This window comes from Talpa europaea (genome assembly GCF_964194135.1).
Source record: "Talpa europaea genome assembly, chromosome: 15".
In the NCBI taxonomy this organism is placed as follows: domain Eukaryota; kingdom Metazoa; phylum Chordata; class Mammalia; order Eulipotyphla; family Talpidae; genus Talpa; species Talpa europaea.
The window spans coordinates 76,601,936-76,626,513 of NC_140083.1; the positions used below are offsets into that span (position 1 = coordinate 76,601,936).

Here is a 24,578-nt window from a genome sequence, read left to right on the forward strand (position 1 = left end):
GTCCTCCTCCACCTCACCCAAGTCTCCCCTCAAATGCCTACGGCACAGGAACCCAAGGCCCTCCTCCCTACAACCCTCCCCACTTCCCATTATGGGAAGAAATGTCTCTAAGTGGACTCAGCCTCCTCCATACAGCATGAAACAGAATGAATAAAAATATCTTTTAAAGACTTTTGTTGTGCTATATTATCTCAGGGCAGAGTCAAGGGCAGAGAGAGAGGGACTGGCTGGGTGAGGTCTGGGGATCTCTTAGAGATCAGATTTGCCTGAGGGGGAAAGAGTCCATCATTTACCCAGAAAGGGGGCGATGTCTAAGAGGACAGGGGCTAGGGTGGGCGAGGCGCCACAGTTTGTTCCCCTGTGTGTGAGGATAAGAACAGCTGAGAATCCACTCTCTTTCCTCCCCACTCTTTCCCCAGCCGCAGACAAGAGGCGAGGTGGCGCCCGTGCAGAGCATGGAGTCACAATTCTCTCAAGGTTTCATCTGTGGTTCCCGGAGCTGTGGGCAGGCAGTGAGTGGGGATCTCCCTCAGCGCTACCTGGCCCGTCCCCCCCCTCAGGGCTTCTTCTCTCCTCCTGTGAGCACCAGGGCCTGCAGGATATCAGACAGCGATACAATGCCCTTGACCACATCATTCTCATCCACCACTACAAGCCGGTGCACCTGGCACGGAGCAACAAGGGAGAAAGAGGATGTTTAGTGCCAATCTCAGCTGCTCCTACCATCCCTGCCAAACCCCACTCTGTAGGCTGGTCCCCCTACCTCTGCTTCCACCAGCCTGTTGATTATGGTCTCCAGGGTCTCATGCAGGTAGCACTTGAGGACGCCCTCGAAGTAATGCGAGCGATGCTGCAGGGCCCTGGTCACAGACACGTCCAGGTTGTTGTAGGTCTTCTCTGCAGCCAGGTTCTGGGGCGGGAGGAGGATGCTTGCAGGGACGTAGGAAGCTGGGCCCCAAGCCCCAAGCCCTCCCAGCCTCCCCAGAGGCATTCAGGGTAGTTATTAGCCAAGCCCACAAGCCACAATCAGCTCATTCAATTCTTTTTCAAATAGGACTTGAAAACCTGCAAGTTTTCAAAGACTCTCTTCCCTCTTCACACGCAACACCCCGCCCCTTTCCCTACCTCCCCGCCCCTCCAGGATCACTCACGATAACATCAAACTTGGAGTAGATGTCCACCACACGCCCTAGGGGGACAGAGGCAGCTCAGCGAGGAGGATCTGGCATCCAAGGATCCCTCCCCTCCTTCCACAGAATCACCCTCCAGGCTGAGCTGAGGGGACAGATTTTCCCAAACCACCCCCCCCAATCTCCTTGGAGACCTCCCTCTCTTGCCCAATGTCTCACCTTTCTCATCTACCACTGGCAGGGCTGAAACCCGGTGCTGTACAAAGATGCCCAAAGCCACATAGACTGGGGTGGTAGTGCGGACCATAGCAATATTGGCATAGGTGCCAATCTGTAGCTCTTGCAGAGACTTAGACATGAATTCTGGCTTGGGGAACTCAGTGATCTGAGGAAAGAGCCAACAGCTTGATTTTTAAGGTTCCCCCAAACCACTCCTGAATATCCCTCCAATCCAGAATAAAAGAAGTAAAAACTGGGGAAAAGAACACTTACAAATAATTTGAGGAACTTGAGAATGCGCTTATGGGTGAGGATATACAAAGTGTTGCCTGATTCCGGGTCAATAACTGGCAGCCTGTGGATCTTGTTTCGAATTAACGAAGAGACAGCATCAAATAAGCTGTGGGAAGGTGGGGGGCAGTAAGTTCCATAGTGCTGGGGCTAAGGGTGGTTAAACAGCTCTTTAGAGTATGTTTAGAAACAGGGAAAACTGGTGGTTGAAGGAAGGGGGCAGAGGTCCGAACAGAACTAAACAATGTGTGTGTGTGCGTGTGTGAGAGAGAGTGAGAGAAAGAGAGCGAGCGCACAAGAGAGAAAGAGAGAGGGGGTGTGTGTGTGTGTTTGAGAAGAGAATTTTCTCTCTTCTGCCCCTGGATCTTTTGGTGTTTACAGCTTTAGTTATGCTGATAAGTCTCTTCCCCTTCTAGAAAAATGGGTAGCTAGAACTCACCTGGCATTAGGAGAAATGCAGACAAGCGGTTTAAAGGAGTCCTGTAGATACACCTCTGAAGAGAAAAGGGAGGCTCATAAACTACAAGTGTTGAAAACGGTTTCCCAGGAATTCTCCATCCCTTTATCCATTCCTAGCCCCAATTCTCAACGCACCTCTCCAGGTTTCTATCTTGTGTTCTTCTAACTCATAGATCTGTACCTGGAAGAAGCAGCAACAAAATTTAAGAGTTGCTATCCCTCCTCCATTAACCCTTGCGGCTTGCTTGAAGGAAGAGAGATGTGAGAGGGTAACTTTGGAGAGGAGCAGTCATTTTGGTCACTGGGCTAACATTTCTTACCAAGGCTGATTTATAGTAGCGATGCAGGATATTGATGAAATCAGTGATGGTCAGCATGCCTAGAGGCCAAGACAAAGAGTCCTCAGCACTGCTCAAAGCTTCCCTCCCCTACCAGCACAAGATGCTGATAATATGGTGTTCCAAAAACTTTTGCTTACCTACGAAACTTTGCTTCTTACTGTCCCACAAAGGGGCAGCTCGTACTCCATTAGTCACTAAAGCAAAGAAAGCCTTCTTCACCTAGAGAGAGCCAACAAGAGTAATAATCACAAAGGAAATTCAGTTGGGAGATTTCAAAATATCAGGATTGGGTGTTCTGGGGAAAACACAAGACTAACCCCAAAGAAGGACAAGGATATTACCCTTGGTGAGAGAGACATGACGAGAGGTTTGAACCACAGGCTCTCAAGGAGGGAGAAAGGAAAGGACGGTCACCTACCTGCAGAGAAGTATCAAATACGACCAATTTGGAGCTTGTGGGTATCAGGTCATAGCAGCGATGAGACTTCATGAAGGAAGTATACACGCTATTGTTGGACTCTGGGGTCTCTGCATAGGGTGGGATAGTTAGTAGCATCCTTCCATGTAACAACTCACAATCAAAAGAACACAAAAGTGCTGGAGAGCTGCTGAAATAGTTGCAAAATAGTTGCCAAATTTTAAAAATAAGGTCAATAAATAAAATAAGGTTTTATTATTGTCCCCACAAAATCTGGATAAACTCCTTAGAAATCACTTCCTCCAACCCTGATCTCCAGGTGGGACTATATCTATCGGCTCCTTAGGCCAAAGATGGCTGCTAACACAAAACCTGTACCATCCTCATTAGCCTGTTCTAGCCTTAAGTGTTTTCTTACCTCTCACTATAGTTTTCCTTTTCATACAGTCACTATATTTTCACTTGTTCTCTTTTCTCAATTAAGATGTAGTTGTTTCTTAAATTCTTCTGAGAGCCAAAGATGTGAGTCATAGTCCAAGTTGGGCTATTTCAGATCAAACTAGACTGGAGCCTAGAGCTAATCAGCCTGGCCAAGATGACCCTGAGAATCCATCTTGGGATGGCCTTGTGAATCAGAAATCATTCTATATGCTCTATGTTTTTAAGCACATCTTATTTATTTTTATTTATTTATTTTTGCATAGAAGAACTGGGGGGCAGGCCAGAGGTGGGGAGGGGTAAGAGGATTCACCAGAGACAAAGTGGGGAGCAGCAGGCGACAAGAGATGTCTGCTGCACCATATGTGGATGAGCTGCCTGGCCAGGAATTGAACTCAGGCCAAAGGGGTGATGGTGCTGAGACTTAACCCCTAGACAATCAGGGAAGCCTCCATTCTACATACTCCAGAAAAATGGGAGACCATGGATGTGTTACTTTTCCATTCCTCTGATTTTAATTGCTTGCTCTAAACTGGAAAAGCACCCCTCCCCCATAATAGCCTGAATGTACTACACACTATGTGTACTTTTTTTTTTTTTAAAGATCTATTTATTTATGCATTCAAGAGCTGGGGTACAGGCCAGATGTGCAGGAGGTGACAGGACTCACCAGAGACAGAGTGGGGAACAGGACAGGAAGACTGACTGAAATACTCTGCTGAGGGGAGAAGCAGGCAAGACAGGAGAGGTCCACTGTATCATATGGGTTAGCTACTGGCCAGGGATCAAACTCATGCTGCAGGGGCTGCCGAAAGCTGCATAATGCTGAGACTTAACCCCTTGTGCCACCAGGGAGGCCCCATACTATGTGTATTTAAAAATATTACATAATTTAATCCTTACAACAAATCTGTATGGTAAATACTGTCCACATTTTTCATATGAGAAAACTGGTGGAAAGTAGTTATAAATAAACTACTCAAGGTCACCTACCATCAGTATGACAAGAAAGACTCAAACACAGATTTATTTGATTCTGAAGTTCATGCTCTTTAATCAGTTATTTTTAATTTTTTACCCAAGTATAACCAAGGTTATATAGTTACACAGTTTAAAGTCAAACAGTTCTACAAATACTGTTTTAAAAAACTGCAATCCCTGGCACCCACCTCCTTGTACTACTCCTAATCAAAGATGGGTCCTCTTTTAACTGATTATTTGGTACTTAGAGTTTTTAGTTCTCTTTCTACCAGGACTCCACAAACATGAACCTCCCACCACCTCTACCCACACTCTTCCAGAAGTTCAACTACAATGGTGGTTACATCATTATTTCACTAATTTCGACTAAGTATTTATTGCTCAGAGCTAAACCAAATAGTAAATTCTCATTTTTTTCTTTCTTCCACAACTTCTTCCTAGGGTTAATAATTATTTTATCTTTTTATTTGCTTAATTCTCTATGCATTAATACTTATAACTAATTCAACCCCCAAACTCTTAATTGTTTAACTCTCCTTTCAAGAAGTTCAGAAGCATTAGCCTGCCAATTTAAACTACCAAAGTCTTCTCTGGAGCCTTCTGACCTGCTCGAATCTGGGCTGTCTGGCTGGTGAGCACTGCTATCACCCTGACAGCTTTCTTTGGTCACTACCCAGGAAGCCCATGCACACCTCCAATACTGACACTCCTGTATTCTGTGGCCCATGTTTTCATCTTTTTTTTTTTCCCCCAACCCCCATGTTTTGGTGGAGCAAAACAAGCTTCCAGTAGCTTTTTAGGAAACAGTGCATGGAAAGGAAATTTTTTGAGAACTTGTGCCTGCAGGTATTTTTTATTTTACCTTTATCTTTATAATTTGGCTAGATATAAAATTCTAGGTTGCAATTTATTTTTCTGCAGAGTATTAAAAATATTGCTCCACTGTCTTTTAGTTTGGGTGTTATTGAGGGTCTAAGTCAATTCTGATCCTTGGTTTATTCTTTCTGGGGACTTAGGGTCTTCTGTTTCCAGTGTTCTGAAATCTGATGATTGTGCTTTGGTTGGGTCAGTTTCATTCACTGTGCTAAATAATCACGAGTCTTTTCACTAGGGAAACTAATACCCCTCAGGAAATGTTCTTGAATTGTTTCCTTGATTATTTCTTCCCTCTGTATTGTCATTTTCCTCTATCTGTAATTCCTATTATTTAGATACTGGATTTCCTAGACTGTTCCTTTGTCTTTGTTTTAAAAATGTCTTTTCTGTCCTATTTTCCATTTCTTTGATTTTTAATTCTACTTTCTGGGAGACTTTCTCTGCTTATTTTTAAACGTTTACGCTATTTTCAATTTCTAAGAGCTCCTTTTTGTTTTTCTAAAATTCTCTTTTTAAAAAATTGTATCCTGTACGTGTTACTTGTTTCATGGTGAAAATATGTTCTTCTGAGTATAAAACAATGTTAATTTTATTTTATTTTCTAAAGATTTATTTATTTTTTCATACAAGAACTGGGGCACAGGCCAGAGGCATTGGGCGGGGGGTGAGACAGAGTGGGGAACAGAACAGGCAGATCAACCAAAATACACTGCTGAGGGGAGAAGCAGGTGAGTCAGGAGAGATCTGCTGCGCCATGTGGGTTGCTCCCTGGCTGGCCGGGGATTGAACTCGTGCTGCAGTGGCTGCAGATAGCCTCGCAGTACTGCATCTCAACCCCCTGTGCCACCAGGGAGGCCCTAAAATAATGTTAATTTTAAACGTTTTGTTCTCTATGCATTAACTTTTCCTCTCCATTGCTTTTTTTCCCTTTTTTTTGGGGGGTGGGGGGGGGATATGTGTGTATGGGAGTACAGTTTAGACCACTCTTTTCATGTTAGAGATTTTCTTTAAATGTCGGGTAATCCATGGTTTAAGGAGGATTCAAAACATATTTAACAGTGCAATCTTTAAAGCTGATTAGAACCTCTAAGTATGTAAGTAAACTTCATTGCCTGTTATTTAGATGGGACACCAATACCAAGGCTTTCTGCTTAAGGGCATTCTGGAGAAAATTCAATTTGCTCTTGGAGGGTAAAGTCTTCTCTGTCACCATTCTGGAAACTGAATGGGGGGAAGTGGGATCTCAGCATCTAGTATAGTTTGTTTTGCTTCATACTCCCGTTTCTAGTACATACTTCAGCCCTCAAACAGTTCTAAGGCCTTTCCAACACCGCCATTTTTGCCAAGTTGGGAGCAAAGTTGCCCAGCTGCTCTCAGTGGAACAGGGAGTCTTGCGATCTGACCGCTTCTTAGGCCATCAATGCTGCTTGGCTTTACCTACTGCTAGTATGTAATTTGGTCTTCTCAGGTCTGCCAAGTCATTTACCGCTCTTCTGTTTGCTTTCCAGCTTCCAAAAACTCACTGCTATTGTCTCTTCTCTTGTTTTCCCTATTCTGGTGGGTTTGTGACTTTTTTCCTAAATTCCTTTATAGTAGTTTTAGTAGTTTTCTGTGAAGGGATGAAAATAGATGTGTGTATTCAGTGCATCACCTTTAACTGGAAGCCCAGCATTGTTTCTATTTTCTTTTTTTTTAAGATTTATTTATTTTTATAGAAGAGCTAGAGTACTGGCCAGTGGCATGGGAGGGTGAGAGGATTCACCAAAGTGGGGAGCAGATCAGGCAGATAACCAAAATATACTGCTGAGGGGAGCAGTGGGCGGGACAGGAGAGGTCTGCCATGCCATGTGGGAATCTCCCTGGCTGATCAAGAATTGAACCCGCACTGCAGAGGCTATGGACAGCTTCACAGCGCCGTACTCAACCTGCTGCGCCACCAGGAAAGCCCCCAGCATTGTTTTTCAAACAATGAAAACTCACAGACTCCTAAGAAATTGTTTTTTGATTCCAGTTTAAGTCATGCTACATTAACAGTTAAAAACTATCATTTTAGGCCTATAAATATAGTCCTATATGTTTATATATTTAGTGCTATAAATATATTTGAAATGGCTTTCCCAGTATTTAAAAATAATTCAAATGAGTTAAATTTTAAAATATGGAGATTTATATAAAAATCTAAATTCCCAAGTTTCCTTTAAATATCAGAAGATCTGACGAAACTAGATTTTAAATTCCTGAGTAGTAACAACTGACTAGGCAAACCTAGCTGCTGTCTCCTCTCAGACATCACAGGCATATGCAGCCCATGTCATTGATGGATCCATGTAGAAAATCTGCGTTTTTAACCCCTGCCTTGGTTCTAATGCATATGCACTCAGAAACATAAAACAGGCACTGATATTACGTGGCAATGCTACAGCATGAACGGTCATCCAGATAATTCAAAACATGACTACATTAACTTTCTTGGATACCGACAAAATGAAAACAGAACATTTAAAAATTCTTGCGAAGAACTCACAGACCCTTAATAACATGTCCTAGCATTTCAGCCTATACATCAACCCTCTGAGAAAGTGTATATCCTAATGATATAAATGTGTCCTACAAAGACCTAGGAGGGTTCCTGGGAAATATTTTTTTAGCAGAGATGCCTGTAAGTTCTGGTTCTCTCTAGATGGACTTGGGTAAGCTATTCCATCCTAACCAAGTATACCTTCTCCTGTACCCTGGATTTTAGGGTTTAATGCCTCTATTTCTAGACTTATCCTAAGGGTTCTTAGGGGAGCAGCGGACGGCAGGAGAGGTCTGCGCGCCATGTGGGACTCTCCTCCGGTGGCTGGGAAGCAGCCGGGGATCGAACCGGCGCCGCAGAAGCTGCGGGCAGCTTCGCAACCCAGCGCTCAACCACTGCGCCACCGGGGAGGCCCCTATCCTAAGGGTTCTTAAGGCCTGTCTATAATTTCTTTCTTTCTTTTTTTTTTAACTGACATTTCTTCCATTTTATTTATTTAAAAAATAGTTTATTTTATATAATTCTTACATCATTTTTCATTTTTGCACAATGTATGCATTTTCATTTTGGTTATATTCCCCATACAATTGCACCCCCCTTATTTTGACCCTATTCCTTTCTCTTCCCGCACCCCCCCCCCATAATTTCTTATGTACACTTAGTACACACGATTTAGTGAGCTCACTAAATGCTAGTTAGGATGATAAAATCCTAGAGGCACCACTTCTGAGTTACTCAGAAAGTAACCAGAGACTTTCAAAACATGGTCAGCCAGCCCAGAGCTGCCCATGGAAGTTTTCCCTCAAGTGGTATGATAGGTGAAGATATAAATCATCCCCACTCTGCCCAAGATTTATTCCCAGGTGATCTTGCCAAATTATTGTTTCTGATTTGTATGGTTTGGCTTTGATTTTCCCTGGGGAGACCCCAGGAGAGACTCAAAAGCACTGTTGAAGACAAGATAGGGTCCGGCTACTAACTTCATACCCATTTCCTTTCTTTAGGAAACTTACCTTGAGGATGCTCATTTTCTAGAGCTGGGGAGCTATCTGAAGAAGTGACCTGGACAGACAAGAAAAGCAAGGATTCAGTCTATCCTAGGTTCTGTCCATTTTAGCCTAGTCTTGAATTAAGGTCTTTCTTTCTTTCTTTCTTTCTTTTTTTTTTTTTTTTTGTGGGACCCTCGCCTGCGGCTGGGGAACGAACCGGCACTGCAGAGGCTGCGGGCAGCCTCGCAGCCCGCGTTCAACCGCTGCACCATCAGGGGAGGGCCGAATTAAGGTCTTTCTTTAAAGCACTTTAAGTCCCTTTCAAAATGTTATCTAATTTAGTTTCTTAACAGTCCTGACATAAATTATTCACCCTTTTTTCACAGATTAGGAAACTGAGAGTCAACAAATATTAAGCATCTTACCCAAGGTCACATGGCTGGTAGGGGTGGAGGAGAGATTTGAACATAAATCTGCGTGACTGTAAAGCTCATGTCCTTTTATACTACACTGCCTACTGAAACATTCAGTCTTAAAAGCTGAGATTAGAAAGCACAAGATTCCTACAGATCTACTTTATAAAAACATAGAAGTCAGAGAAACAACACTGCTTTCCCCCACTCACTCACTAAGCATAGTCGTGGGTACTAGAATCATTGACATGTCCCTTACATTGAGGGAGGACCACACCTGGGTAGGAATCCAGCAGCTGACTGTCAGAAAGAAAGTCAATGCATGAATAACCGAGGGGTAGATGCGGAGCATAAAATAGGTTGTTCAGGTCCTCAGTTGGCTGCTAAGCCTAGAAGATACTGGTTTTCCAAGTTTACTTACCCACAACAGCCTAAGATTAGAGAACGCTTTGAGTACAGAGAAACCTTCAGAATCATCTCTGTGCTCCCTCAAGTGGGAACATTTGGAAATTTCATTGTTATTTAGAAAACCTGGAGGGATCATCATTTTCACCCACTGGAATTTACAGTTTGGGATCCACTTGCTCTGGGTAATATCCCAAAACTAACTTAAAGTCATGCTTCACCCCCATAGCTTCTGTAGGAATAAGAAGCTGAAGGCCTTAGCCTGAACGGTGGAGGGTGGCTGGTATACAGGGTTAAGCTGGCAGGACAATCCTAAATTTTCTCCCCTAACAGGCCAGGATGGGGACAGGGGGAAGAGGGAGGAATAATCTTCCTCTTCTCTCTGGGTTGCATAAGACTATCATCTGGGCCTCGTAATTTGGCAAGGCTATGGGAACAACAGCCTAGACACTTACAAGTGGGAGACAGGGCTGTTCAGTCATAATGATGCAGGAGTGTCTCACAGACATCTCTGCAAAGATACAGAAACAATACCCTCCAAAAGATACACACTGTGCTGTGCAACAGTTATTTTGTTTATCTAACCAAACAGATGGTAAATTCCTGGAAGCCTGGAACTATCTTATACTTCTTTATATATATCACTCATAACACTGAGCATGGAGTTTTCAATATATTTCTCAATTTTTTAATCTTTCTAATGGATAATGATAATAATGTACTCTAATATGAACAAAGACACCTAAGACTCAGTTACAGAGTGAAAAGAAGAGTTGTACAGCTTGAGATACAGATAAATTAAAGAGTCAGACACAATTGAAAATGTGACTTTGTATTTCTACCCATTTCTCCACAGTGGGGTGGGATAATCATGACTGTCCCTCTCTATTTCTAGTAACACAGGGGACTGAAGAAAGTACCACTATATTACATAAGTCTAAAATATTATTAGAGACATGGCTAGATGTGACACATAGACTCACAATTCCTTCCAAACTCCTGATCCACATTTCTTTCTTTTTTTTGGGAGGAAAAAAAAGATGGACTTACACTGCTAAGAGAAGCAGAAGGCAAGACAGGAGAGGTCTGCTGTGCCTCCTGATCCTGTTTCTCATTGCTCAACAACCAGAGTCAGAGAGACTCCGCAAATGATTCAACACAAAACAAAATAGTGCATGTCCTCCCACCCTTTCTTCTTCCATGGTTCCCCACCTTTGTTCTGTTTTTGCATTTCTGTGTTCCCAGGTACCAAGAATGAGTTATGCCAACATGTCTGGTTCAAACTACAGAGGAGGGCATCACCTAAACTTGTCCTTAACATCTATCAGCTAATCTGATCTGTGAGGGATGTCTCAACTTCATCTCGGCGAAAACTTAGCTTTCACCTCTCATTTCTGCAACGTTCTTTAAATCAGTTTCTCTGCCCTAAGCCATGGCCTCAATTTATCTTTTTTTTTTTTTTAAGATTTATTTATTCATTCATACAAGCATTGGGTACAGTCAGAAGCGCGGGAGGGTGAGAGAACCCACCAGAGCCAGAGCAGGGAGCAGAACAGGCAGAAGGTCCGAAGTTCCCCGCTGAGGAGAGCAGCGGGCGGCAGGAGAGGTCTGCGCGCCATGTGGGACCCTCCTCCGGTGGCCGGGGAGCAGCCGGGGAGCGAACCTGATGCTGCAGAGGCTGCAGCAACCCAGCGCTCAACCGCTGCGCCACCTGGGAGGCCCCCTCAATTTATCTTTGATGTGGTCACCAAGTTCTCACACCAAGCAGTTCAGGTTTCATCTCCAGCAACCAGGAACTCACTACTTCCTGAAGTAGCTCCATTCATTTACAGAAAGCTGTTAAGAACATTCCCTAAGCTATTCACTGCCTTCCTTATAAATCATCCCTCATTACAAAACAAAGTTCAAACTTTGCATGGTATGTAATAACCTCACCCTGCTCTCAGCCTATTTTTCCAGTCTTTTCTCCCACGGTGACCAAAATCCAAAGCTCCAGTGCTCTCAAACCACTGATTCACCCTCAGTGAATTTCTCCATACCCACATCTCTATCCCCTTGCTCACTCTCTTCTTTCAACCTGTGATGGTTTCTCCCTGGCCCGTGTTCCACAATCCTTTGTTTGCATCTCAATAGCATTTATTACTGTCTACTTTAAATGACAGCAGTCACTGACTTGCCCCTACTCTCACTTTAGTCATGCTGAGCATTTTCTCCTCTTTTTAAAGCAATTTCCATTCCAAGAACCTAATCCGGTACATAAAACATGACGGCTAAATTTGAAAATTCTTTGTAAACCACAACACATTTACAAGTAAATACTTATATTATTTTAAATTTAATGAAATCACACCTTTTATTCTTGCTCAACATTCTCTTAACCTGTAAGAACTGACTCCCTTGTCTGAGTGAATAATTGCAAGTCACTTGACACTTTGGTCTGTTTCCTTTATTAACTCAGGGGCATGAACTCTCTGCAGGCAGAGAAAGGGGATGGTAAAGGAGTTACTCTGGGCATGTAACCCATCCAAAGAAAGGTGAAGCTACAGCCCTTCACAACTACAGTCGCAGATGTTAACCAAGATGGGCAGAGTCACTCTGTCCGCCAGCGGATGCACAGTTAGGGTTGCTGGAGAAGGAAGTGAATGGGAGAGGTTTTAGAGTATTAGAAAAAGGATCCTAGTGGTGGGGATGCAGCAGGCAACCTGCAGCATCTCTCTGAGAGGGTGGTGACCAGCTACAATGGCCAATGCCTGCCTGCCAAGAATGAGCTATGGCCAACATTCCTTCTCAGAATCGCGGGGCAGGGCATGACCTAAACTTCTCCAGAGACACAGCAGCCTCTAAAACGGAAAGCTTCCCACCTTCAGGCAAACCCCACTTGTTTTATTAAGGAAACGGGACCTCACTGGCCCTCGATGCCGCCTAAGTGGTCTTTCAACTGCTCCTTCTGCCGGGAACTGCAGGGTCCCACTCCCGGGGCCGGGCGCTCCCGCAAGCGGGGCGCCCTCGGACCCCGCCCTCGCCCAGGAAAGCCGGGTCACACCCCTACTCTCAGGCAAACCTCTGGGGCCTGAGGCGCTGAGCCGCCCGGAGGCCGGAAGCCGCCAGGAGCGCGCGGGCTGCGCGGAGGCGGCGGGGGTCGCGGCCCGAGGAGCGCGGGCGGAAGGCGCGCGCCGGCGCGGCCCAGCTCCCGGAGGGGCGCCCCGCCGAAGGCGGAGGGGCAGGGTCGCGGCTCGGGGTGCTCGTCTGCTGGTTACCGGCGGCGGCCCCGGCCTTCTAACGGGGACTGGGGGGTGTCGCAGGCTCCACAGCGCCCCCCGCCGCCCTCCCGCGCTCCTCACCGTCTCCATTACGAGAGGCCCTGGCGGAGTTCGCCCGCTTTCGGCGGCTCGCTGGCGGCGCGGTGGGGGAGGGGCGCGGAGGCCCCGCCCCACGCCCGGCGCCGCGACGCCACTTCCGCCTGCGCCGGCACGGACGCAAGCCGAGGGCGGAAGGCCCCGCCCCGCCCCCCGCCCCCCCCGCCCGGGCTGGGCCGCCCCCGCCCCCCCCCCCAAGACCCCGCGACGGGTCCTCCCGGATCTCACGCGTCCGGCCGGCGGCGAAGGTGGCGGGAGGAGGGTGACGGGACGGAGCCGCTTGTATTTAAAATGTTCTTTTTTTATTTGTCGTTTAAAAACAAACTTGGAAGAAGCAAAATCCAAAACTTGCCCTTTGCCTCTTGCAACATAAATTATGTACAGTTCAGAATGATCGCTGATACAAAACATGCCAAGGACGGGGGCGCTGAGGGCGGAGGGAGAGAGGGCGCTTTAAAAAAGGTAATCATTTCATCCGCTGTTACGAAGGACCAACCTTGCTGTACAGGATACACACAACACAAAATAAAGTCTTCACGGGATTCACACTTGTCAGCGATTTATTTTTTAAAAAGGGGGAAGGGTCCTGGAGGTGAGGAGTAGAGGACTGTAAAGGGGAAAAACTGAAAATTGAGTATGTGCAAGTGTAAACCAACCCAAAATACAAACACGGGGGTGGGGGGGGTAGGGGAGGAGGGAATTCTGATGCAATTATACAGGCGGGGTACTTAAAAAAAAAAAAAAAAAAAACCAACAACCAAAATTCCAACCTTGTAGCTTGGGTCTGAGTTAGTTTATATAAAAATTAAAAACAGTATAAGGTTTCTTCTCTAACTTCTACAGGACTACCGGATACCTAGCATATGCTTACAAAGTCTGCCCCATCCCCTTTCCCAGGCCCAAGGCCCAAGCCCCAACCAGAGCCTGACTCACGGGAGCCAATCTCCCCCTCCCTGTAGCCTAGGCCTTTTGCTCTTGGAAAAGGAACGTCCAATGGTTCGGGGGCAGCAGCCCAGTTACCCCACTGTAAAATTTTATTACAGTGGTTTCTGTGGGGGTGGGAGATGTTCTCTTAAACATCTGCAGCTTGAAACAGTTGAGGAAGCAGCTTAAAAAAAAAAAAAAAAAAACTCCCTATCCCCATCAATCCGCAACCCCCCAAATTCAAAAACAAAACAAAACAAACCTAAAATCACAACAGCAACCATGCTCCCCCTCCAGCAGGCCTGCCCATCCACCATCACCAAGCCCACCACTACACTCCAGACATTTGATTCTTGAAAATATTAATTACAAAATGCCCTTTGCCCACAGCCCCTAGGAAAGAACTGCATATAAGCTTCATCTTCACCCCCATGGCTCCCTATCAGAAAGGGGTCTGGGGCCTCACCCACCCCCTGACCTACCCCTACCCCCAGGAAGAGGTTCAACTGCAGCACAAGCTTGGGCAGAAAGGGGAAGGAAAGGGAGGCAAGGAACCCATCACCCTCTGGCTCCCGCGGGGCCAGCTCACTTTTGTGCGTTATAACATAGTCCAACTATACAACAGGGGGTGGGAATTGCCCAGCCTCAAGACCCCCACCATACAGCAGTCACAGCCAAGGGGTGGGGAGGAGGGGGTGAGGAAAGGGCGGTAGGTTGGGTAATGGAGGGGGCCCCCCCACAAGGGGAGCTCCATGTGTCCGCCCCATGCCCCCCTACCATTTATAAACTGGTTTTGTAAAAAGAAAATAGATATATTTATATAGAATATATAAAGCACAAAAATTAGTAGTTTTACATTTGCTCTCCCCGGGGGTGGGGGGAGAGGAGAGGGTTCTCACCTCCAGCCGGCTCCCCCATGCCCCACAAGACTATGTACAATCCCATGTATAAATAGATAAATACCCCCCACCCTCCCCGTGCTGACACTAAGCTCCCCACCCCCACATCACCACCCCTTCCCACCAGACCAGCAGCAGTTTGGTGACTGAGGGAAAGTGGGAGCTCCGGGCCACACACCCTGCCTCATTGGGTATGGGCATGCCACTCAGGGATAGCCCTCACCCTACCACCCACCTACCCCACCTAAGGGTTGGAGGGCAAATGGGCTCATGATGGGGTTGGGAAACAGGAAAGAGATATCCTGGTCCTAGGTTTAGCACACTCCTCCTGCCCCCATGTCCAGATGGAGAAGGAAGTCCGAGAGCAACGAAGGGCCAGTCATCCCCAATCTTCACCACCATTAGCCTCAACCACTATCCCATGCCCATAATTAAAAACAAAGATGGATTTTTTGTTGTTGTTTTTTCTTCCTCCTCCTACCCCCCCTTCCACCCACTCAGAAGAGGGCAGTGAGGTGGGGGAGAGGGTTGGGGCAGTAGGGGGTTCAGAGAGGGTCTCACATTTCAAAACAGCAAAAAATCCAACATTTAAATGAGGTAGGTGTGGGTGTGGGGTCTCCTTGCCTGGCTTGCCGAGCTTGCCCTCCTGGGCAGCTGGTGCCTCTTTCCCGTTCATGTTGCATTTGTCAGAGTGGAAAACAAGGAAACACAACCCATAGAGAGACAGAACACAGGGGAGAAGAGGGAGACAAAGACGGATCGAAAGGTAAGGGGATGGGGGTGAGGGTGGGGGCAGGACCCGGCAGGCAGGGCCGGGTGTGGGTCCCGGCCTTTGGGATTGTCAAGCTTAGTCAAGTCTCTTTGCAGCCTTGAGTTGGGCCGGAGAGGTCGGTGGGAGCAGCAGGGCTGTGAGGCCCGGCCACACATCTTCCTCCCCTCTCCCTGCTGCCTCCCAGATGCTTCTGGGTAGTTCCCGGCCCATATCCCCCTCAAACCTGAGATGCCCAATGGCTGCTTCTGTCTGGCCCCTCCCGGAGCTGGGGGCAGAGATGCCAGCCTAGGGGCCGGTAGCGGGGAAGAGGGTTGTCCCTGGTGCCCAGGGTGGGCTTGGCCTAGGACCCTCCGCCCCAGCCTCCTGCTCCAGGGGCTCCGGTCAGCCGGCAGCCCCAACCCTGGGTCCTGGCTCTGGCTGCTACCTCTCTTCCCCTCATCCCTTTCAGGGAAGAGGTTGGGGTAGGGGGATTCCCCTGCCTGGTAGCCTCAAATGCTCCTTAGTTCATCCATTTCCGACAATTCCAGGCTCCACAGTGGCAGGGGATCTTGTGCTGATCGTCTTCAAAGTCAAACTGATAGTCGTAGGTCAGCTGAAAAGAGAAGAGGGCAGAATCAATGCCAGCCCCCTAGAGAGAGTGAGGAGGGCAGAGGACTTAGAACTGAGCTCCTGGTAAATGGTAGCACAGAGGGAGTTACTCCGTCACTCAGGATGCTTCCTCTCACCTCCTCTCCTTTGGGGATTCGCCGGCTGGAGATGATGATGATTTTATCCTCCTTGTCAAATGTCACAACTTCCGCCACGCAGTTCGGGGCACAGGAATGGTTAATGTACCTAGGCAGGGGGACAGGCAGGGATGCCAGAGAACTGACTTGGGAGGATTCTGGCGCTCTGTTGGCCAAAAGTGCCACCCTCAAGGACCCCTAAATCCCTCTGTCCCCATCCCACTCTCACCTGGCAGGGCCTCCAGTCAACGTAGCATCAATCACATGTTCGTTGTTTATTCGGAACATGTAGATGCCTCGATTCTAGAAAGGGTGCGGACGGAGCAAGAGAATCAGAGAGCGGCAGTGGTGGGGACTCTGGGAGCGGGCTTGTCTTCACTTGTCACTCTTCCTTTCACCTCCCTCCCTCCCTCCCTCCCCCCCTCACCTGCTCCTGTGGCCCCCGATCCTGCCCCGGCTCTTAGACTGAGCGCGTGGACCACACACCCCCACGGTCTCTCTGCCAGCCCATACCTGCTCCTCATAAATTTTCTCCCGCCGGTTGGCCACCTCATTTCGAATGATGGTGCCAATGTACTCGATGACCATTGTGTGCTTTTCTAGGTCCTTGGCTGCATAGAGCCCCAGGCCCTGGATACGGGAACGAGCCAGATACACATTGTTCTTCCACTCGGTGCGAAGCCGCCGGTACTGAGATGACTTTGAGTGCACAAACTGCTTGCTGTACGGGGTGTTGGTCTCGCCTGTGAAGGTGCTCTGATATGCCTTGGACATGCTGGTGCTGTTCAGGGTGTGGGGCCTGGGAGGTGACACAGTCCATGACAAGATAGTTCTCCTTCAGACCAAGCACAAGCCACCCACCCTGGGAGGTGCAACACGCCAGTCAGGGGTGTGTGGTGCCTGGGGAATGGATCGGGGGGGCATGTAGGTCTTGGTTTTGGTGAGGCAGCAACTAGCTACTGGGACCCTTCCGACAGCTGGGTAGCACAGAGAGCCCAGGGTAGGGGGTAAGGAGTGGAGGGGGGGGGGCACCAATTCCCCTACACTGAGCCTGCTCTCCCATCTCCCCGCCTCCTACCACACCACCCTCCTGCCAAACCATACTCGAGGCCTTGCTCCTCTGGGAGGTCTTCCCCAAGCAGCCCAGGCCTGGAATTTAAACTCATGGTTTGCTCAAATGTCAGAGACCTACCCTCTGGTACAAACTAGTAGCCCTGAGAACAGAGACTGTGTTTAGCACATCGGGCTAGATTTGAATTAAAACTGGCTCTGAATTCACAGCCAAAAGGTGGGATCCTTTCCCTTCTTCAGACCGTCCCTTTTTGGACATAACATTGGGCTCTGTGCAGATGGCTCAGTGCAGGGGAATAACTGCTGCCTGGCAAGATGCCTTTTCACCACCCTAGGGCATCAGCCAAATTCTTGCCCATCCCAGAACAGTGGTTTTCAAACATTTTTGTTCCTTTCTTTTTTATTTAGCAGAAATCTTTTTAATAACAAAATGTTATTGGAACTCCAATACATAAACTAGATGAGAATGGAGCTCTTCTAGATGAATCCAATTTGGGGAAGGGGGAGTTATGCATAGGAAGTGCCAAGTTCTGCCCACTCATATGTGTTCCAGGGCTTTTTGGAACACACCAAAAAGCAGTTTGAAAACCACTGCTGTAGAGTATCGAGGACTAGGGAGAACTGGGGTAGAGTGTGACACTCTACAGCAGCTGGAGGAGCAACCGAAGGCCTTCAAGAAAGCCCTGCTACCGTGGACTCTGCCTCCCTCTGCCCAAGGGCCAAGGTCATGCCACTGCAGAACACAGAAAGAACAGTGACCCACAAGTCAAGAGGTAAGGTTCTAGTCCCAGCTGTGTGACCTTGGTCTAGTCACTTAACTTTTCTGGGTCTGTTTTCTCAGCTGTAAAATGGGGGTCATACCACCTGCCCTACCTACCTCATAAGGTTGTTGTGAGGATCAAATGAGATAATGGATGTGAAAACGCTTTGAAAAAAAAAGTATAAAGTGCTATACAAATGTAAGGTTTTAATATTTTTCTATTATATTTCTATTTATTTTTGACACCAACTCAGCCTGGGGAAGGGAAGGTGACCCTGGGCACTCATGGGGTGTCTGAGGTTTGGGAGACTCATAGGCACCCACCCCCTAGAAGCAAAACAAGAGCAGGAGTCACTGGATTCCTTATATATTCCATAAAGTTTTACCAGTGTCTACCCAGAACCACCCAGCAACCATTCCCAAGGTCCCCAAAAGAAGTCTGTCCTAAAGCCCAAGTGAACCCTGTACACCTGGGCAGGTTAGGGGACACCCTAGCAATACCTGTGCACCCTCTATCCAGAGGGCCTAGAGTGAAGCCCCCGTCTCTCCAAGGAAAAGCTTGATATGTAACCCTAAACTCCTGTAATTGGTCAGAGCACCCCTACCAACCCCCACTCCCATATCCCTTGGCCCCAAACCCACAAGCTCACCGTTTGTAGTGTGTGAGGATTTTAGGCTCTGATCGGGCACAACCAGTGGGGTTGATCATGAGGGGCAGCTCCATCAGAGGGTGGCGTCCATAGCGGAATAAGTAGTTTTGACAGCTCTCTACTCCAGGCAGCTGTGGGCAGATTGTGCTCGCCTTAGCATGAGCGCTTCTGGGACAGGACCTCAGTTCCCCGTGTCCACCTGGCCCCTGAGTCCCTGCCCCTCACTTACTGATTCAGCGATGCGGAGCACAGCGTGCACCGTCAGCCCGAAGAGTTCCTCGCCTTTCAGATACTCTGGGAAGAGCCGCAGCATGTCGGCCTCTTTTCTCATGGCGGCCACCGGCTCAATGATGCGATTCCACACAGCTGAAAGGTAAAGGAGACAGCAGCTCTCAGAGGCAACTCTGCTCACTGACCTCTAGCTCCTGATCTTGATCCAGAGCAACAGCTGTTTTCTGTAGCCTGCACAGCTCCCTGTCATTAGGTGTGTGTTCTTCGGGACCCCCATGAGGGAACCCCAGGCCCACTCTCCCTCAACAAGCCAAGAGACTTCCAACCCTGGAGCAGCATCACAGAATCGTGAACCCAGGCCCCAGGAGACCCAGTCCAGCTATGCTTTGGAGTTGGGAAGACTTGGGTTCAGGTTCTAGTACTGACCATGGGACCTTAAGCCAAATGCTGACGTCTCTCTAAATTTCAGTGTATGTATACACTGGGCAGGATAACAGTACTTACCTCAAAGGGTTGCACAAACAAAATAATCTATAAAAATCACTTAGTTTAGTTTGTGGTATGCTCGCTAAAAGGAAACTGCTCTTGTTGTTATTTTTATCGTTAACGCTAAGACAAAGGACAAAAGAATTTCTTCCAGGGAAAAGCAACCACAAGGAACTCGAGGTCAGGATCAGATTGGGTGAGCCAGGTGACAGGGTCTCAGAACGCCTTTCGTTCCACTGAATATAGGAAAGAGCTAGAACATGTGAAATTAGACAGCAAAAATATCTTCAATTACAAGGGAACTTAAGGTGACTAAGTGAGGCTAAAAGACTTTCTCAGGGGATCTTCAAGAGACCTCCGACTGCCCGAGGTGGGGGAAGGATGGTCACTCACAAGCACCCTGCAGAGATCTCTTCTCAACACTGTAAAGGTGATTCCAGGAGAAACTTGCCCAATTCCATATTACTATTTCAAGGGCCCAGTGCTCACCCTGGGGAGAGGCGTCGGTGAAGACCAGGTCCTCCAGACCCTGCTCGATGACTTTGATAACAAACTCTGGCCGCCCGTTGTTCTCGCCAATAGAGCAGCGGTAGCAGCAGCGGCGGTTGTTGGTGCGGAGGCTCCAGTAGATGCGCGTGGCCTCATAACCCACAGGATACAGGGCAGTGGCACTGTGGAAGTCAGCCATCTGGTGGGGCAGCAGCTGTCCGATGGCATGGAACACAAGGCCTCCCACACGGAACATGTGCACCCGCTCGCCCCGCTGGATGATGCTGGCAATTTGTTTCACCTCATCCCTCTCAATGTAGACCCGTCGGAAGACGGCGAAAGAGCTCAGCTCCTGCTCACAGGTGCCCTTGATCTTATGCATGGGACAGAGCATGGTCTTGTCCTTGAAAAACATACATTTCGCACGAATGGCGCAGGCAAAGTGGTAGACGTTGGGGCAACGCATGCGATTGCAGCTGCTGGTGGCACCAGTGCGCTGGCACAGGGAACACTTGGTTAGCAGGCCTCGGTGCAAGGCGACCTCCACGTTCATGAGCGCCCCGCCCTGGGTCTCATACACCTCCGTGGACCACAGGGCACAGTTGAGGTGCACCCACAGGTCCAGGTCCAGGTTCAGCAGGCGGGCAGGCCCATCGGTAGCCCCGTCACCCTCCTCGTGACAGAAGCAGCAACGCCGCATGTCTCGAGGCACCTTATCAGGTCGCAGGGCTGTGCCAAGCTGTTCCATAAACTCTGCCACTTCCCGCTCATCCTCCTGCCGCCCACTGCCCTTCTGGATGGTCAGCAGCAGCCTCAGCCGCTTCCAGCGGACTCCCTTCCACTTCTTGAGACGAGGGGGGCGGGCATCTTCACTTTCTTCGGGAGGCCGCGCTCGGGGCTTGGGCCGGGCTGACTCAGGGGATGAGGCCAGTGGCAGAGGCGAGGGGACTGGTGGCTCAGTTGAGGGTTCAGTTGGGAGTTCAACCAGGGGTTCAGCAGGGGGGCTGGCAGGAGAGGGTGCCAAGGGGGATGGGGGTGGGGAGGGTTCCTCAGGTGGTGGGGCGGAGAGCTGTCGCACATCCAGATTGGAGACGTTGTAGGTGTAGCTGTGTTGGGTGGGTGGCTCTGGGGCGGGGCTCTCCTATGGGAGGGCACGTGCCCTGTATCATTAGTGCCAGCTCTTCACTTAACCAGCCCCTTCCCTCTCCTCCCACCCAGATACACTCTCCCCAAAGCCCTCTGCATTCTTTGCCCTAGCCAGCACCTCTTTCCTAATATCCACCCCCTGTTCTCCCCCCGACCCACCTGTTTCAGGAGGCTCAAGATGTCTAGCTGGCTCTTGAGCGTATAGCCAGGCAACACTGCATCAAACTGCTTCAGCCAATCAGCTTCGGGGCTCTTGCCTCCCAGACCCTTTTCTTTCCCACCTGCGGGAAGGAAGGGGTCAGAGCCTCCCACCAGAATCACTGCCCTCAGATCCCAAGTTGTTTTCTTGCCACACTCACCAAGGCCCTCAGCGTCCCCCTTCTTATGCTCAATGCCTGCTCGGGCAGGGCCTTCTGGGAACAGCACCTCGTAGGAATTGGGGATCTTCATGCTAAGCAGTTCTGCCACTGCCACCATCACACCATTCAGGTTCTGCCAGGGCAGGGAAGGAGATGGGAGAGCTGTGTCAGAAGTGTGTGGTGGTGCAGCGGTTGAGCGCTGGGTTGCGAAGCTGCCGGCGACCTCTGCGGCGCCGGTTGGATCCCCGGCTGCTCCCCGGCCACCGGAGGAGGGTCCCACATGGCGCGCAGACCTCTCCTGCCGCCCGCTGCTCCCCTCAGCAGTGTACTTCGGTCCTTCTGCCTGCTCTGCTCCCCGCTCTGGCTCTGGTGAATTCTCTCACCCTCCCGCGCTTCTGACTGTACCCAGTGCATGTATAAACAAAGAAACAAACAAATAAATAAATAAAACATGCCTCTATAAAAAATAAATAAATAAATAAAAATTAAAAAAAAAAAAAAAAAAAAAGAAGTGTGTGGAGTGGGCACTGCCACCAGCTTAGTGGAAACAAGGATAGCCAAAAGGCCAGTCAGGCCTGCCCCTGTGCCAGCCAGCTCTTCCCACAGACTTCCTTTATAGCGGCTTTTCCAAACTGCTGTGGGCACTGATAGGAGTGCCACAAAAAGGGACCCATGTCAACTGAGTTTAGGAAATGGTGTACATTACACCCACTAAAAGATTTACATACACGTTAGCAAATTAAAGAACCTGAGGGGTCCCATGGTAAAGAAACCTTTAGGTTGTTTTAACTGGGATTTCCTAGTTCCACAAAACCCTGCTAATGTTTGAAAAACAGAGTGCCACCTAATGTGCCTGGGGACATGCTGTCTTACAGTATTTGTCATATGCTACACTTTCCTTACTCGCTGACTTGTGCTTTACCACTGGCCTATGAGGCCCTGGAGGGGAAGGGCCATGCTTCATTTACCCTAACCCCCGAGTCCCCAGCCCAGGCTTTCACACACAGTAGGTCCTCACTGCATAGTTTTGAATGGTCAATAATCCAGATACGCTCTGACCAGCATTCCCTTGCCTCCACGGCACCCCCCGGACACACCTTGGCTGCAGCAGCGGAGACTGTCAGCATGACTGACACCTCACTTCCTTTGCCCTTTTCCCATGTGGCAGCAGGCAGCTTTCCAGGGGCCTCCAAGTCCAAGGCCCCACAAGGTTTGGTATCTGGGAAAACTGAACAAAAAAGAGGGGCTCCAGTAAGTTCCCGTGGCCTCTCTTCCCCAGCCCCTGACAACTCGGCCCAGCCGGGCCTGGCTCAGGCTCAGAGCAGCCCCTACCTGGAATGCTGGCCCGGGGAATGATGGGGATGACAGGGGAAAGCGCCCGATCTTCCTGCTCCCACCGGCCTGAGCCCAGCTGAGGGAAACGAGGGGCCTCTTCTCCCAGGACGCTCTCAGGGGACGAAGCTGGCACAATGCTGTCAGGAGAATCGCTGTCCTCGTCACTCTCCATCCTGAGGGAAAAAAACAGACATTTGTTTAACAGCCTGTAGACAGCCCTTCCCAAATCTAGATTAGTCAATATTGTAGCCTTACTTGAAATCTGTCATTGGTCAAAGGAAAAACGCAAGCGCTTATCCCCCACCCCGGTTCTTCACCTCCCGTCCTCACCTGACATCCTCAGTCTGATTGTGAGGGGGCGTAGGCAAGGCGGCCAGCAGGTCTAGACTCTTCACCTCTGAAGCATCTGAGGGATAGGTAAGGAGAAGAAAAGTTGGGTTGAGGGTAGACAGACCTGGCAGTGCTGTCCCCTCACATTTCAGGCCTCCAAAATCTAGAACAGGCACGAGGACAACTTACCACCTGCTACTGCCCTGCCAGTTTGGGGCAAATAGGTTTCATTTATTGAGCTTTCCTAATGTGCCAGCCCCAGACTCTAGGTACACTTGTTATTTATTAGGTTGAATATTAAAATACCTATTTTTACAGTGGGGAAGTTGAGGTTCACACCAGTCAATCCACTGCTTGGCCACAGTAACACAGCTAAACCAACGCAGGAGCCAGCATTCAAATCCTCATCTGACTGTAATTCCATAACCACTAAAGCTGGGTGCTCCTTATAAGCAAAACTTAATTTATACTCGCCCTGCCCCCACCTCATCATTGCCCTTGCTCTAGATACCAGAAGTCCATCCTTATCGCCAATAAGTGGGTCAAAAGAGGGGCTTCTTATCTCAGGCATCCTATCATGCATACACAAGGGGCAACATGCCACCTACTCTTCTCTGAAACTGTGCCAAGGCACACCAACTGGCTTTGACCCCCACCCCCAAATCCTAGGGTTGGAGAGGGTCACTCTGCTCTTCACATACCTCTCAGTGTCCCTTCGGTCTCCTGGGCAGAGGCGGCGCCCTTGGGCTGCTCCCCCAGCTCTTCAGATGGAGTGACACCATTGACCATCTTCTGCTGCACCGATGGGGGTGGGGTGGGGGGCAGCGACGAGGGTGGTGTCGGCGGGTTACTCAGGTTATTCTGGGGGTGGGGTGGGGTGTTGTGTGCAAGATGGCATAGGGAGACTGACATAATTTCCAGGCCCCACAGTACATCAGCAATTCCCTCAAATCTCCTATTCCCACCCCCACCTTCCCAAGAACTTTATCATCCCCTCAAAGTATTGCCATTTTCCTGACCTTGGTAAGCAGTTGGGAATAGTAGTCAGGGCCAGTGGGCAGCGCGCCGCTTCCAAAGGCCCCCCTCAGCTGGCACTGCCCATTGATTGGGCTGCCACTGCCAAAGGGAGCAAAGAGGCTAAAATTGGCGGTGATGGTAGGCTCCGTCAGGGGCAGCAAGGACAGCTCCTAAAAGGGGCAAGATGACAAGGTTGACAAAGTGCAGCATGTGCCACCGCACAGTGGGGGCCAGGGTGCCTCCCTATCCTGGGATGGGACCAGGGGAATAGCTCCTGGGGGGCTCACCTGTTTCAGTTGTTTCAGCAAGGCCTCGCTGGCCCTGACCCCGTCCTCCTTCCGCAGCTTCTTTCGAGAGCTCACCAACCTGTCGCTTGCCTTCTGTACCCTCTTTGGCTTCGGTGTTAAAGGCTTCCTTGCTGCTATATCCTAAACCAGAGAAACCCACAGTGAAGGCTGTGGTTGTCCTCAGAGCCCTTGCCTCTTCTGTTTGACCCAGAAGTGCTCACTCTGTCCATGGGCTCCAGGCCCCTCTATCTGCTCCACTCAAT

The 24,578-nt window shown here is 49.1% G+C and overlaps 2 protein-coding genes across 2 annotated transcripts in view; both read right to left on the minus strand.

Annotated features, from left to right (window-relative positions):
- Positions 1 to 556: 556 nt before the first annotated feature.
- PRKAG1 (protein kinase AMP-activated non-catalytic subunit gamma 1) lies at positions 557 to 12,869 on the minus strand (the record flags this gene model as incomplete). The annotated part of the gene is made up of 12 exons (XM_084256531.1): positions 12,820 to 12,869; positions 8,685 to 8,733; positions 2,859 to 2,968; positions 2,578 to 2,659; positions 2,420 to 2,478; positions 2,235 to 2,280; positions 2,080 to 2,134; positions 1,623 to 1,749; positions 1,350 to 1,515; positions 1,152 to 1,189; positions 764 to 910; positions 557 to 664 (listed from the first exon to the last, which is right to left on the minus strand). The coding sequence occupies exons 1-12, from the start codon at positions 12,826 to 12,828 to the stop codon at positions 557 to 559; spliced, it is 996 nt and encodes a 331-aa protein (XP_084112657.1). The 5' UTR covers positions 12,829 to 12,869.
- Positions 12,870 to 15,928: 3,059 nt separating this feature from the next.
- KMT2D (lysine methyltransferase 2D) overlaps positions 15,929 to 24,578 on the minus strand; it is a gene marked incomplete at both ends in the record, with an annotated part of 31,643 nt that continues 22,993 nt past the window's right edge. The window contains 15 exons of the mRNA XM_084254849.1: positions 15,929 to 16,021; positions 16,155 to 16,263; positions 16,384 to 16,457; positions 16,668 to 16,953; positions 18,103 to 18,150; positions 18,636 to 18,766; positions 18,865 to 19,001; positions 19,842 to 20,982; positions 21,147 to 21,479; positions 22,444 to 22,616; positions 22,679 to 22,854; positions 23,012 to 23,087; positions 23,713 to 23,872; positions 24,031 to 24,198; positions 24,316 to 24,456. Coding sequence (XP_084110975.1) covers positions 15,929 to 16,021; positions 16,155 to 16,263; positions 16,384 to 16,457; positions 16,668 to 16,953; positions 18,103 to 18,150; positions 18,636 to 18,766; positions 18,865 to 19,001; positions 19,842 to 20,982; positions 21,147 to 21,479; positions 22,444 to 22,616; positions 22,679 to 22,854; positions 23,012 to 23,087; positions 23,713 to 23,872; positions 24,031 to 24,198; positions 24,316 to 24,456 — 3,246 coding nt within the window. The remainder of the gene's footprint in view (positions 16,022 to 16,154; positions 16,264 to 16,383; positions 16,458 to 16,667; positions 16,954 to 18,102; positions 18,151 to 18,635; positions 18,767 to 18,864; positions 19,002 to 19,841; positions 20,983 to 21,146; positions 21,480 to 22,443; positions 22,617 to 22,678; positions 22,855 to 23,011; positions 23,088 to 23,712; positions 23,873 to 24,030; positions 24,199 to 24,315; positions 24,457 to 24,578) is intronic.